The 16094-nt window shown below is 42.0% G+C and overlaps 1 protein-coding gene across 13 annotated transcripts in view; it reads left to right on the top strand.

Annotated features, from left to right (window-relative positions):
• baz2ba (bromodomain adjacent to zinc finger domain, 2Ba) overlaps positions 1-16094 on the top strand; it is a 104903-nt gene that overhangs the window by 23248 nt on the left and 65561 nt on the right. For 4 of the 13 annotated variants that reach the window (XM_061753207.1, XM_061753217.1, XM_061753264.1 and 1 more), the window contains exon 1: positions 8896-9025. The exons of 2 other annotated variants lie outside the window; for them this stretch is intronic. In XM_061753207.1, coding sequence (XP_061609191.1) covers positions 8983-9025 — 43 coding nt within the window. In that variant the 5' untranslated portion in view covers positions 8896-8982. Of the gene's footprint in view, positions 1-8892; positions 9026-16094 lie in introns of those variants that run through there. 7 more of the 13 variants (XM_061753227.1, XM_061753254.1, XM_061753306.1 and 4 more) reach the window with 5 other exon arrangements.

Here is a 16094-nt window from a genome sequence, read left to right on the forward strand (position 1 = left end):
AACCGATTCATACTGACGTCAGTGGTAGTATTAGTGTTATATTCACCACCGGTGTATGGTTTTATAATTCTCAAAGAAAAGCTGCTGACTTCCAACTGTTGCAACTCAACGTTAGCTATGGCTGTTTATGTTGGCAGCACGACTCGCTTGTAATAATAGTGTTACTATAATGCAACATTTATCGGCGAGAAGTTTTATTTTTGAACGTACAATCAATTAAAAAAAGGAGGCGATAAGCGTCGTACCTGTTGAACAAAAATGGTGCTAATTCCTTCGTGAGGTCCCTTGGGCTTTTTTTTTTTACAAATTTTCCATAACTGGATGTTCCAAAATAGTTATTAACGCCGAAGCTAACGGCGTGCGGTGGTTAATAAAATCAATCAGTAAATAAATAAACAAAAGGTTCCGCCTTTAGGTGTAAAAACAAAAGGTAATCCTATTTTAAATGACAACTGATCTTTAGCCTACATAATGTGAATGGTTTATTTATGGACATTGCATATCTCACTTGGTAATACTTATTAGTTCATAATAAACTGATACAAGGTGACTTTTGGTATTTGAAAACATCATCTCATTTTGTGCAAAGTTGCAATTGTCAATTTAATTTCGGATTTACTGTCGCAACATTTATTTGGTTGAACATGTTCAAATGTGCTGCCATCAGGACCGTGGACGTCTGATAATTGATGATCATGCTGGCGTTTGTTTTTAATGGCCGAATCCATGTTGTTATAACATTTTAAAGCCGAAAACAAAGGTGTTTGGTATTTGGTGTGTGCATATGCTACATGTATATTTTGCTGTGTTTTGGCTGATCTTTAAGCAGACCACACACACAGTCATTCATTTGTACCTCACACAAACACACACACACGCGCACACATGGACCGCCAGCAGCTGTTGCTCTGCGAGTCTCTTGGTTTATTGAGTCTGTCTTCTGCATTTATGACCAAAACCGCATCTCCTCTACACTTTTATTCTTTGCTTGGTCTCCTCAGCACCCCTGTCGCTCAACATCATTCTCCAAATAATCGGTTTTAATATTTCAGAACCTGCCTTTCTGGCTCCATGCATGCTTGTCGCTGTCCCAACTCGGCCTTGCGCGTCCTCCGGCCTGTTGGCTCGGCCGGGTTGTAACCTGGATACAGCTGCAGTCCAGAGCAACTATTAGCAGTGCCAGGAGCCCCCCCCCCCCCCACCCCCCCAGCTCCCAGGGAGAGCTCATTACAGTATTTGTGCAGACACTTCTATGAAACACAGCAGCGCGCCCGGTGAGACTAGCCAGGACGCAGAGCCTCGGGGAAAGCATTACCGCCTCCATTTGGACTTAGGGGGACAAAATGAGGTTTCACCGAAAGACCAGAACGAATGCGAAGAATGATATTAATCATTAAAAACAGGCAGCTTTCTTCAGCTATTTGCTGGGTTTGATCTGCTTTCTGTTCTTTATGTGTGAGTGTGCATGCGACCGAGATTGGGAGCGTGTGACCGTGTGCTCTCGGAGGCCCATTTCAGCCGTCTGGTGTGGTGTGCAGATGGCTGGCTGGGGCCTGCTGAATGAGATATCCTCTTTCTCTCCTCTTTTCCATCCTTTCCTCCTCTCCTGAGTTACATTTCGGTCTGCGTCCTTTCTTTCATCGCCACATCTGCTGAGGGCCATCTTGGGCAGAGGAGACTTTTCCACACTGCTCGATTTTCCCCTCTCCGGGCTCTCTGTGTTGCAGCCATACACGTTGGCTTTGGAATGAAATGTCTCTTAACCGAGCCATGTGCCCCGGAGCTACGGTAATTGCAGGTGAAATTCAGCTTCCTCTTTAAAATGCCATCTCTCATTTCCAGTTACCAGCCCCCCACTGTATTGCCCCCCCCACCCCTGCACGCCTTGCACATCTCCCTCCCTCTCTTCCCCTCTGGCTGTCTTTTAGAGGCGTGTGAATCCCTCAGCCCCTGTCGCGTCTCACGGCCCCAGTAGACACTCCCACAATGCACAGCGCTGATGGTTACACAGTGATATCAACCATGCAGTGGCTTGGACACAATGTGTATGAGTGAGCAAGTGAAATATTATAATGTAATATTTACGAAAGAGGCATGTTCGTCACAGAGACGGTGAGCGCAGAGCACCGACCACAATATACTGCTTGTCATCAGCTCCGTATATGCTGCTTAGATCAAATTGTGCCTTATTAGCTCTAGCGTGGTCACTTTTGGCCAATTGATACGCATGAACACTACATTTTTCTAATTGCTTGTTATTTACTAGATTGAATCATACAATTGACCAACATGCCTGCAGGCACCAGGTAGCCCCCAAGGACACATGAGTAGCCCGAAGGCCTGTTCTAAAAATAGCTCACCAGTGATACAGTGTACATTGTCTATACCTAACCCTAGGAATGTTGTAGGATTGGTCATTTGAAAATCTTAACACTCATTAATCGAAATGTAGCGTCATATATTCTATATGTATCAAACACCTAGACAACTCTTTTTCGAAAAGGTTGGTGACCCCTGACTCAACTCCTTGGGAACTTTTTATTTTTTTCTGTTTTCTACCAGATGACATCATTTATTTTCGGACAAGGGAGCAATTTCATGTTTCCGAAAGCGGGCTTTATTGGTTGACTGCACTCCCAATGGAGCAAATTAATGGCAAATTTGTTTTTAATAGGTGGCGATACCTTTACTGACTCTTGACAATAATTACATTTTAATTTAAGAAGTGGACGATCCCTCGGCTGGCTGTAGGAAAAGAATTCTATTAGCGATATGAGGAGAAAAAAAAATGTTTTCCAACTTGCACACTTTGCAAACAAACTGGAATTTGAATTGTTTTCTACTGCTGATAAGCACTGATGTTAGCAAAAAAAACTTAACGCGATAAAAGAAGCAAAAACAAAAATCTTCCAAGGCCTGCGGGTTATGTGCAATCACAATAGTAAACATTGTTACGTAACGGTACTGTCAAAACCAAGCATTATCATCATTGGATGTAAAGCTAGAATGTGCATTGCCTTATTATCGTCACCTGATACTTCTGTCCAGCTACTGTCATTGTTCCTTGCAAGCAGGCGAGGGAAAATGGTAGCGGTGTGTGTCTTTGTGAAGAGTGTGTGCGGCATATACAGCGTCAGCAAGGCGTGATCTGTGTGGAGGTGACATGAAGGTGAACGCGGCGTGCGGAATCCTCTCCCGGCTCGGGAGGCAGAAAATGGCTCTGTGGCAGATGGAGTCAGTGAAGAAAAATGGCAGTTCGAGAGCATCACAGGGACCCTCATATACTCACCCTTCTTACACGCGTGTCCGCCCTACGTTGCATTCACTCTGTCACACGTGCAAGTATAGATGTACGCATTAAGCTCACACTCACATGGCCTACACAGACAAACACACATATTGACACAAATATATCTGCCCCTCCCGTCCTTTGTGAGCTGGGCCGGCGGGCGGTGACCTTCCCTGCTCGGAGGGTTCCCTGGCTGTTTGATCAATTATCCCTCTCCCATTGTTTACTGGGAAGCAGGAGTGCAGAGAGGAGAGGAGCGAAGGCTCAAAATGGCCACTGTCAGGTGGAGGGATCCATTTCCCTGCCAGTGTGGGGGTGGGGGTTATGGGAAAGAAAGGGAGAGATGAGACCAGAGCGTCTTCACAGGCAAAAGGGAGGAGCAGCTAGGATAAGATGACATTATAGACAAGGTGCAGTTTGGTTGGACCCGAGTTAACATTTACAATACTAATTTGCTCTAAAGAAGGTTCATAGATTTCAAAACTTTGACAAGTTCACACTCACTGGCCATTATCTTGTAAAGCCCAATACAGTGTGCAGTTGTAATTCCAGTTACGAATCATTGCTTTTTATTTTTTTTATTCTTTTTGCTTCGTGTCGCGCGTCAACATCTGAATTACGTGCACGCTCTAGATACTCACCGAATATTAAGCATACAACTATTGTTGAATTCATGTAAAGAAATGATAGGGTGAGGGAAAATGCCTGGAATCTGTAAAAAAATGTGAAAGGCAAAATGCTCAAGTGAAGTGAAGTAAATAAAAATGGAGCAGTTAAAGTACTGGAATGCCCTCGCGCGTGGGCAAGGAGAGCCACAGTGGCATTTTTAGCCTTTCAATGAACAAGACAGTCAAATACACAATTACAAAATGAAAACACTCACAAGGAGCATGGAGAAGATGCTCACACTGAACTCACTGTGTGGTAAAAAATGAGCTAGAGCTTCATTACTCTTTATGAAACCAGTTAATTTCTTTTCCTTTTTTTCCCCCATTTCACATTTTTTTTCCTTCATAAAACATTTTTTTGAGGAGTGGAACAGATTAATTCATGACAATGAGGAAGTTATTTGCTATAATAGTAAAAGGAGTTTCGTCACTGTGAACGTATTAAAGTCGAGGAATCACTCTTCAGTATTGCGTCAACTAAATAGGGTAAACAAAATATTAACGATAATGCAGTACAGTCATAGCCCTGTGGGTACACCTCCTATTGGTACACCTCCTATTTTAAGTAGTGAGGCGTGGGGAACGGTCGGTGGGGGTACGTACTCTAAAGGTCAGGTGGCATGGTGAGAGAAAAAAAAAAGAGTAGGAACAAATGATGCACTAAGCGAATGACACTCCGAGGTCCTGCTTTAATATGTATGTATCGCAGGTTGATGGCTGATTTCATTAGCGCCTCTCATTGTTATTCATAGATTGTCCTCCTGCAGCAAAATGAATATTGTATTCACACACTTGTGTGCGCGCACACACACACACACACACACGCTTTTCAATAAATACACAACAATGGCATTTTCCAGGGAATACTGTGTGTGGATCTTGCAGAAGGCTCGAAGAAAAGGCTGATGGTTACTGCAGGCTGTTATCTGTGTGGGCTATAATTAAAACAATTTACAGCGCTGTCATTTTAACACAGCTTTTTGGCGCGGCTGCGGACAATTCTTGTCAGGTTGAGAGGATTTAGCGCTCCTTGTTGATATTAGGGAGAATTATTTTCAAAGAAAGGTTACCTTTGTTTGAGTGACAGGAGCAGAATAAGGTATGTTGTGCGGAAGGGTTCAGATTACGTCACTTCAATTGACCTAAATCTGTGTGTGTGTGTGTGTGTGTGTGCGTGCGAGACGGAGGTCTTGAGTGCCTCGCCATTAGCCGGTGTTTGAGACTGGATGCACATAGAGCAGGGCTGTCCAAACTACAGCCCGCCGTCCATTTTTGCGCGGCCTGGCATATCCTCAAAATAACATTTGAACTGGCCAAAACATAAAAAGCACAGGGAAAGTGTGCGTGTCAAAAGTGGGGTGGTGGTGGTGCGATACTCACATCCCTCACGACTGCGACGCCCCCTAACTACTCCTAATAAAGTTTTATATAGAGTATTCTAAATACCAGGCGGAGATCCCATATGTCCAACTATTGTCCCTTTGTTTTTCCACTAAGCCATACTACTGGTCTTTAACCACATCATTTAGTTTTACACATTGTCAACCAATTTAAAGTGTTGAAAACAAATCTATTAACTCTTACGGGACACTCCGACTGTGTCGTAAAACTCCACCACTTCCTCCTTCCGCGGGAGTCTTATGATATTATGTCTCATCAAGATAGAAAGTCTGGGTTTTTTTTTTTAATTAGTTTCTAAGATGAAAGCAAGTGCAAATAATTCGATGAGATACATTTGAGTAGGAATCACGTCAGCCACAAAGGTAAGTTTGCATGCAGATTCATTTCCCCCTATTGCACTACGTAGTCATCTAATCATCTTCTTTTTTTATTGCATCACTCATCGCTCTTAGACCTTTTGAAAAACAAACGATAGTCATTTGCTTTTGTGAAGTATTAAAGCCCTTTTGTTTTGTAGGCACAAGCGCAAACCTTGACGCGCATGGTTCGTAGCAGCAACATGTTCGTACCGAATAGCATTTCTTTTTTCGTGAATTAAATTAGCAATTTAGGATTATTTTGGGTTTGTGTCGATGTTGGTGCTTAATGCTGTATGATGGCAATATAAAGTATCAACTTGAATGATTCAATGTTTAATAAATTAATCAAAATGGGATTTATTTTGGAGATGGGAGATGCGAGGATTCCTCCCAACAGCGACGAAATGCAAAGACGGAAAGTAATTAACTCGTCAAGTTTATTTGTTTAGCCTTTAATCACAAAAAAGTCAAAAGGGTTTCACAGGCCCACAGTTGAGAAAGCTCAACGACATCCCCTAATCTAACCCCCCACCCCAATCGGGCCAGGAAAAACTCCAAACCCCATTTGGGGAGAAAACAACAAATCTTGAGAAGTGATCACAGATGGGGAGGGATTACCCCAACAAGAAAAATAAAGAAAAGTTTCTTCATAACGGTGTAGACAGAAAACTCCGTTTCAGAAGCGAAAATTGGTTTCCTCCACTTCCTGCTCTGTGACACGGTCTGGTTTGTGAACATATATGTGATCCTCCAGTTAACTGCTCTAACTGCTCTTGTTTTGTGTCTTAATGTGATCTTTTCGGTACTTTTTTAAAAGTAACTCCTTGGTGGCCTAGTTTTAGCATGTTGAAGAATTTCAAGGTAGCCCTTGCGTTTTTCTGTATTCAGCCTTTTGGAAGACAAAGTTCCGAAAACCCTGACGTCAAAGAGTAAATATGCAAATGAATGCCTGACCGCCTCTCTGTACTCCTCCCAAGATGACTGTGTTTCAAGCAGGAATTCCAGTCCTTAGCGGGACATGAGCAAATGTTCTCAAGAGAGATATTAATAGCTATTGTGGGTGGAAGAGGGAAGAAATATGGGATTTTTTTTTTCCCCCCTTATGTTTTATATGGAAACAATCCAGGTGGATTATCTCTTGGGTTTGAGTTTTTGAAGCAGCTCAAATCCATGAGGCGTTGGCCTCGTTAGTAACATGCACTGGCTCACACTCGGCCTGTCTGAAGTACAACAACAGGCCATTACTGATTAACGTATCTGATCCCAGCCCGGTAAAAGGCACTTCTTAATTCCTCGTATGAAGAATGTTTGTTTGAAACATAACTCCGCATTCCTCGAACACACACAAGACATGTTTGTCGCCTGAGAAACAATGTCGGCTTGTCTTCTCACATTTCACACTGTGTGGTTTCGTCCCCTTTACTGCGAGTCACGGCTGTTGGATTCATAGACATCACAAGGGCTACCTACGTGTGCTTTGTTTTGTCATTTTGTCATCCATTTTTTTTTATTGAGCTTTTTATTTCAAACATACAGTACAGAAACAAACAAAAGAATGGAAAAATATCTAAATACTGTATCCCATACTGAAATACCATGTACTGATGGTTGAATAGTAGGAATTCAATTCATAAATATAATACAATTGAATTAGACTATAAAGAATTACACAGTTAGTGTAGTATTAAGACACAGACATTCCCAAATGGCTTTGTGCCTTGGAAAGACAAAGCAAAATAGTCATACACATACATGCGCACGCCCTCTTCCCCAAGTTGATGCCCACATTCATCTACACAAACACACACTATGTGGTGTAACAGGACGTCACATACTTGGAGTTTCACAGCAGGCTGGCATTCCAAGACAGCAAAGAGGGAGATAAAGTCAGTGAGCTGCTGGTTAACTCACTGCTTTATCCGGTTCCTGGGCCACAAAGCGTGAAGGGTTTTTAATAAACACACAGTAGACACTTGCATAACACACACACAGATGCGTGCGTGGCGTGCGCGTGCACACACACACACACACACACACACACACACACACAGCTTCTGCCAGCTTGTTGGTCGACAAAAGCTAAAAAACCGAATTGACAAAGGACACCCACCGACATGACAAAAGCTACACTCGTGTTTGCATGGATGTGACTTTTGTTTTTGGAAGCAGGAAGTGGGCCACACTGAGTGACAGGATGTAGAGTGATGTCACATGCTTGGATTATGCGCTTAGAGGTCACAGCACCAACATATATAATCTGTCCTCTGTGTTTAAATGTGCAACACTTCTGAAAAGGGCCTTTGTCTTTGTTCCTAAACTGGTCAGGACTATATTTAAATGAAGGAATCATGAAATTCACAGAGTCAGCAGCAGGGGGGAAAAAGCGCTTCCTCTTAAAAAAAACACCCACACTGCTTTTCCGCCTTGTTGCGACTTGTCTGTCGCTGGAGGATTTCGTCTTCCAGAACAATTCCTCTCAGAGCTCCTCATCTATGGAGGATTGAAGCCGGTTACATATGAAAAATACACAGAAAATATGAGTGGAGCTCTTCTGCCCGCACCGTAATGTGGACTTTCTTCTCATGTACGCATGTCAGGTGCGCTAGCGGTATTGTTGCTTCTTCCACGGGCGTGTGTTGTCATATGCAGCTGGGTTTCTGATTTATTCTCAACATCTGTCTTCGGCAGGTGTGTGGAACCACAGGCTCCTCTGTCTGAGCCTATGATGCGGTTATCCGTACAGCTAGGATGTGTGTTTGCAGCATGTGTGTTTGCATTTGAGCAAAACAACAGTGAGAGCGTGCACCCCGTACACCCCCAACCTCTTGAGGATGACTCATAGTTGAGCCGTGTGTAATCTAAGCCAATGTGTCTGAACAGACAGACCCTAAGCACTGGTCTTGGGTTCTGACTCCCTCTGGGACGCTGAGTGGGTGAGAGACGGCTTTCGTTTCAGTCTTAGCCACACACAAGTGCATACCCACATCGCGGTTACGCTTTACCCATTTGGACTCCTCCTTTTAAAAATGGAACAACAGGAGGGGACGGACTGTGCGATTGGATCATCCACAAGGAAGCAAGACAATCCTAAGAAAGGATGTTGTGTCACTGGAAAGACTGGAATATAGTGGCACCCGTTCCACTGTTGACCTTTTGTGTGTGCTTGTGTGATTCCACCTGTTGGAGTGTGATCGCAGTGCAGCAATGTCAAGACTGAGCTCCACTTAGCCAACAATAGAGGATCAAATATTACAACTTTGTGTAGATGTTTTCACCAAAAGACAGAGCTTCATCCAGTGGCACCACCAGTAAGCAAACCTTTACATATTTTGCCAAAGCAGGATGACGGGGGGGGGGGGGAGAAAAGCGTAATGACTAGAATGATGATGATTAGCCGTAGTGTGAATTTGTGAAGTGTCAAGTCGAAAAGAAGATACAAAGTTTTGTGAAGTAAGTTACCTCGAAGGGAAACGGAATGCCGGCCATAATTTGCATTTGATGAAAATATAGACGTGGTGGAAATTCAGATAGGGTTAACATGATTATTGAGGGACTGGCTAATTCAGTGACTTTCTGTTGCTTGCATGACTGGCACAGATGTGGTCTTTTGATGGTGAAATGAATAAAGAGCTTAGAAGAAGTAACTTTTCGACTTTTGCCTGTCAGGGGTCACCACAGCGTGGTTTGGTAAATAACTCCCAAAAGAACCGTTAACGGTTAGTTTCTCTTAACTTTTTGACATTTATACAACATTTTATGGAGAAAACTCATTCAAAAGAATAAAAGATAAATAAAAATGCAATTAAGCGCATGCAGTGGAAAAATACCATTCAGTATATCCCCTAATGCAAGGGTGTCAAACTCAAATTCACGGTGGGCGAAAATTTAAAATTGGGACAACATCGCAGGCCAAACTCAATATTTAATGAAAAATCACTGTGATGTGCATGTTTCCCTTCCCTGCAGAAATGTAGCGCATCATATTTATCATATGACAACAAACTTAAATTTTGCTTAAAACACTGAATCTGTAATAAACAAACTTTGATATTATAAACACGAGAAATCAAATTTGCGATAAAAGACATCAGTGGTATTTGTTGTTTTGTATTTAAATGGATAACATGAATTCTTCTGTCTCTCCATCTTCTATTTATCTCCAACTAACTTTCTTTTTGATGTAAATCTTTTTTCAAAGGTGAAACACAAAACAAGCCAAAAAATAAGAATGCCCTTCAATAAAAATCCAAACTATTAACAGTCAAGGGCATTAAAAACAACTATTAAATTATGTTATATTCTTTGTTAAAGCCATGTTGCTCCGCACATGACAAACAGGTCTGTCTTTTACTTTAGTGAACAGATAATCTGCCTCCCACCTGTCTTGGAAGTTAACGGTTTTCCATCTTGTGTTTAGCCATTTTTGGGAAAGAGAAGTGTAAATTTGCTCGAGGAGACTGGTAGCATAGTTGCTAACAACTGCAACAGAAAGGGAAGGGGCGCTCGCCGGTCTAGACTGATGGGCCAGCACACTAGCAAAGCATTCTGGGATTTGTAATATCAGTGGCGCATGTCAGCTCTAATACACATTTGATATGCTCTTGCGGGCCAAATATAATTACATCATGGGCCAAATTTGGCCCCCGGGCCTGAGTTTGACGTATATGCCCGAGTGCGACTTGTGTTGCATTAGGGCATATATGGGTAAAGTGTACGTTGTAATGTGTAATGTACAATGTTGTTTACCTCCACGTTCCTGTGCTGTTGGCACAACCCCAAACACAGCACATTTGTGTCATTTTTAGTTCAGGTCAACGCGAGTCAATCAATCACTTTTCTGCCACCCGGAAGTATCCTGCTGTGCACTGTTTACAAAGACTATGAAATGAGCTATCTGAAATTGCACGAGGGATGTGTGTGGCGACACAGGAAATGGAGACATGTCACTGGCACAAAAACAACAACAAAAAAACCCCATCTCTGTTTTGTGGATATTCAGCACAGCATTTCACCCACAGAGAAGCCGGTCGCTGCTGTGATAGAAAGTCTTTTAAAGGCACAGCTGGGCTTTGGAAAATGGCCTTCTACATTTGGACCCGGGGGGGGGGGCAGAATTACCCTGGATAGAGGAGCAGAGGTGAAACCACAGAATGGCAGAGTGCTGTTTCCAATGACATACATTTATTCGTTGAGTGTGATATTTTTTCAGCCATAACCTTACACAGACAACCATTGGTAACTGTAGTGAAGGAAGTGTCAAGATCATTTCCTAATGCGCAAGTGATGATGGCAAAATGGGCAGCCCAAAGTGTTAAAAATTGAGCAATTTCACACACAAAAATCACTTTTGAACACAATTCTCTTACTATTCCTTCACTGGTGCTCTAGCAGACAGCTAAATCCGCCCCTAAGCCTCAGATGAAGTATGTAATTCAATTTCTTTGCTATGCTAACAACAATTGCATACAAAACAACTATACATTGGGTGGTAAATCTAACCATTGAATGTCCCCAAGCAGGCTCTTCAGTGGAGTGTGTAATTATTCTGCGCTTTTGGGTAAATTCTTCCTTGCCACTGCCAAAAATTCTAAAAACACAACTTCTCTTGCTTCTTAATATGACACGGCATTGATAATGTTGAGCTGTGCTGGTTATCTTTCTTTTCATTCAGGAGCCATAAAGACTTATTCCTTAACATGGCTGTGAAGTTGGGGTATGCCCTAAAACCAGAGGGTAGTCGATTCATATCCCTGAGCGCATGTTGTCGTTGTGTCCCCGGGCAAGACACTTAACCCACATTTCCTATAAATGAATGTGGTTGCGTGTTTGGTATTGGTCGGAGGGGCCATAGGCGCAGAATGGCAGCCACGCTTCTGTCAGACTGCCCCAGGGCAGCTGTGGCTGCACAAGTGGTTAACCACCACTAGAGTGTGACTGGCGTGAATGAATAATGTGCGCAATTGTAAACCGTCTTTTGAGTCCCTTGAAAGCGCTATACCAATACCAATACATTAGAATAGTGTCAAAATCTTAAAATTTGGTTTCGGTCAATTCAAAAAGTGAAACTCAAGAGGTTCACTACACACACTCAGAGTTAAATATTTCAGGATTGTTTTTTTTAACTATGTATAATTTTGATGATTATAGATTGATGTATTTTTTTCTAGATACATTAAATATGTTTGAAGATAAGTGCTGAAAACATGCAAAGACTGAGAACAATATAATACTGAATTGTTGAGATGGTGTCAAACAGTTTTTCACCATCTCTGGGCTAAAAACTATTTGGGCTAGGATGGACTCAATGCTAGTCCGCCGGTCCATGAGCCCACTAGCGGCTAACTGCTAGCCGCTAGTAGCAGGCAACTTCGCAGTGGAGCCAATGGAATTGCCGGATGGAATTGCCACACGTGTGGATCACAACAGAGACACTAATACTCCATCCAGCTCTATGTAACGCACGCAGGTCCACACAACAGGGACACTTAAGGAAAAGTTAACTATTCATTACGTTCGCTAGCCCACAAGCTCATGAGCTGGTGAGAGCTAATGAGCTCGCTCGACTGCGTGGGCATCCAATTGGTGAGCGCCTCGCTCAGTGTTGTTGCGTGTGGGTCCTCACAAAACAAAGACACGGGAAAGTTAACTGTTAAGTAATTATATTGCAGCCATTTGTTAAAATCATTTAAGTTCATTTTTGTCATCATTAATGTACACACAGCACCCAATATTGACAGGGCAAAAAAAACCGAAATTGTATACATTTTTGCTGATTTATTAAAGAAAAACTTAAATTACACAGCCATAAGTATTCAGACCCTTTGCTGTGACACTCATATATTTAACTCGGGTGCTGTCCATTTCTTTTGCTCATGCTTAAGATGGTTCTACACCTTCATTGGAGTCCAGCTGTGCTTCATTATACTGATTGGACTTGGACTTAGGAAAGCCATACCCCTGTCTGTATAAGACCTTACAGCTCACAGTGCATGCCATAGCAAATGAGAATCATGAGGGCAAAGGAACTGCCTGAAGAGCTCAGAGACAGAATTGTGGCAAGGCACAGATCTGGTCAATATTACAAAAAAATTCTGCAGTACTTAAGGTTCCTAAGAGCACAGTGGCCTCCATAATGCTGAAATGGAAGACATTTGGGATGATCAGAATCCTTCCTAGAGCTGGGCGTCTGGCCAAACTGAGCAATTGGGGCAGAAGAGCCTTGGTGAGAGAGGTAAAGAAGAGCCCAATGATCACTGTGGCTGAGCTCCAGAGATACAGTTTGGAGATGGGAGAAAGTTCTAGAAAGTCAGCCCTCCACCAGTCGGGACTTTATGGTAGAGTGGCCCGGCGGAAGCCTCTCCTCAGTGCACACATGAAAGCCTGCATGGAGTTTGCTAAAAGAAAAACACCTGAAGGACTCCAAGATGGTGAGAAATAAGGTTCTCTGGTCTGACGGAGACCAAGATAGAAATTGTTGGCCTTAATTCCAAGTGCCATGTGTGGAGAAAACCAGGCACTGCTCATCACCTGTCCAATACAGTCCCAACAGTAAAGCATGGTGGTGGCAGCATCATGCTGTGAGGGTGGTTTTCAGCTGCAGGGACAGGGAGAAGAAAAGATGACTGCGGCCAAGTACAGGGATATCCTGGACGAAAACCTTCTCCAGAGTGCTCAGAACCTCAGACTCAGCCGAAGGTTCACCTTCAAGAAAGACAATGACCCGAAGCACACAGCTAAAATACCGAAGGAGTGGCTTCAGAACAACTCTGTGACTGTTTTTGAATGGCCCAGACAAAGCCCTGACTTAAACCCAATTGAGCATTTCTGGAAAGACCTGAAAATGGCTGCCCACCAACGTTCACCATCCAACCTGACAAAACTGGAGAGGATCTGCAAGGAGGAATGGCACATGATCCCCAAATCCAGGTGTGCAAAACTTGTTGCATCATTCCCAAAAAGATTACTTTAAGATTAGATTGTATTGACTCAAAAGGGTGCTTCTACTAAATACTGAGCAAAGGGTCTGAATACTTTTTTCTTTTTTAATAAATCTGCAAAAATTTCAACAATTCAGTTTTTTTTCTGTCAATATGGGGTGTTGTGTGTACAACCCCAATTCCAATGAAGTTGGGACGTTGTGTTAAACATAAATAAAAAGAGAATACAATGATTTGTTTAAATTCACACAACGTGCCAACTTCATTGGAATTGGGGTTGTACATTAATGTGAAAAAAAACTGAACTGATGTCACTCAATAGCTACACCCCTTAAAGGCACATGTCCACAGTCGGGAGATGTTGGCGTTTGTGTGACTTTCGGCTTAACTACATTTCATAAAACCAGTTTATTTCTTTATATTTTCTTTTATGTTTTAATACCTTATTTTTGGGGAATTGGAATGGATTGAAGGCATTTTCAATTACATTGGACCCCCCCACATACTATGCAGATTGCCCAGTAAAAAAAACTTTTTTTGTCATTTTTCATTTTTTTCTTTTTTTTTAGGGAACCAACCCCAAGAACATATTATGGCAGTTTCTCCCTGCGTATTCAATAAATTTGGGGTTTTAAAAAAAATACAATCTTTTTTTTTTTTTTTCAATTTCTTTTTTCTAACCTTTGGTTTTCAGAAAGTGCATACAACCTGAGCGAGATTTGTGTGAAGTTGACTTGGTGAAGTAGTGAGCGTCGTACTTAACGATATGTGCTATACTGAAGCAGGAGGAGTCTTGACTTTCTATTTTGTTAGGTTATTACTGTATGTTTTTATATAGTGCAATATTATGCAGTGCTATTTTTCGTATTGAAAAACACAACAAAAATGTGAGTTTTGGAGTGGGGGCTGGAAAGGATTAATATTTTCCATTTCAAAGGGAAAAGATTAGATTGAGATACGAGCATAGTCATGAAACAAAATAAACTTGTAAGCCATGGTACCACTTTACTGCATTTTTTTTTTCTAGGAAAGTAGGATGAAATTATAAAAAGATGTGAATTGACTGCATGGACTCTCTTTGGCTTGCTGAGAGCCATACGGTGGGAGTAGATGCTCAGCTTTTATTTGTCTGGAATTATCTACTCAGTCCACCTTGAAAGCTTGAAAATATTTCCTGTCACAGTGAGTTTGCACACACGAAAACTGTAATATTTTATTATCAAACGCAAGAAAACATAACAGTTTGGCTGCTTTGTGTAATTCTCGTGTAATGTGGATGTAAATAATTGCCTGATATTGCAGCTTGTGTGTGCGTGCCCACGCCCGCACGTGCAGTTTTTCTAATGGTACAAAGATGTCCCTAGGGTTTCTTTTCACCCCTTTTCTCATTACAAATGCAAATGTCACATTTAATGAAATCGGCTTAGTTTTAAGTTTATAGCGTAGCCTACACTGCGAGATTTGGCCTCGACACTTCCCACATATTTCAGGTTGAATCATATTTTTTCCTGCAGGCATACTATTCTGGGTTACTCCAAAGTGTGCTGGCCCAGAGTGAAACTTTTGGGGGGGGGGAAAGTTTGGGTGCCAGGCATTTTAGTCATTGTCGCCTACCGAGGCCACAGGCTGCCATCTGCCCAAAAGACGACAGTTAGCCTTTTTACAGCAGTAATGGCCTCAATGAGGGCTGGCTAATGTAAACATTGTGTTAATGTGGTTTGTAGAGTCACTAGCTGTTAATCATTGCTCAACACCGTCCGTGCTTGTCAGCCACAACAACATGCCAGGGAATTAATCACTGATGTTTTTTTTTGCAGATAACATTATTAAGCAGCTATATTTAGATGCCGTTGCATTTACACGTGTATAAATCGTTACCTTTAAATATCCACAAGTCAAATAAAACTTAACACTTTGTTTTATACACCATTTTAAAACACATTAACATGCCAGGAGCTTGAGCTTATTGTTAATTTATAATGCCGCATTTCCCGCTATCACGATTCATCCTTTGCATACTTTTTTTCGCAGATTTGTAGTACCATTTACAAACATTCACCTTCCATTTTGAACATTTGAAGCCTTAAATAATTGTTTTAATACTTCCGCAAGAAGAAGAGGCAGAGAAGCCCCCCTACTCATCTCTAGTAATAGTCGTTCCCGCAGAGTAAAGAGAAAAATGCCTGCGAGTTGTTTTATGCTGAGTTTGTATGGCTTGCTGCTCCATGTGTGTTAAAGGTATATAATTACTATAACATCTATGCTAATTTCCATTAACCTGTCTATGGCGTTTCACATTATAGGTTAGCGTTAAGCTATCAGACCTTGTTAGACAGAGTTGGGTTGAACTTTTTGGTGCTTAACTATTCAGTGTTCATTTATTTTTCGTTGTGTGTCACATTTACAGTAAACTTCCAACTGTGCGTCTTCAACTAACAGC

The sequence above is a fragment of the Phyllopteryx taeniolatus genome, chromosome 2 (genome assembly GCF_024500385.1).
Source record: "Phyllopteryx taeniolatus isolate TA_2022b chromosome 2, UOR_Ptae_1.2, whole genome shotgun sequence".
NCBI lineage: Eukaryota > Metazoa > Chordata > Actinopteri > Syngnathiformes > Syngnathidae > Phyllopteryx > Phyllopteryx taeniolatus.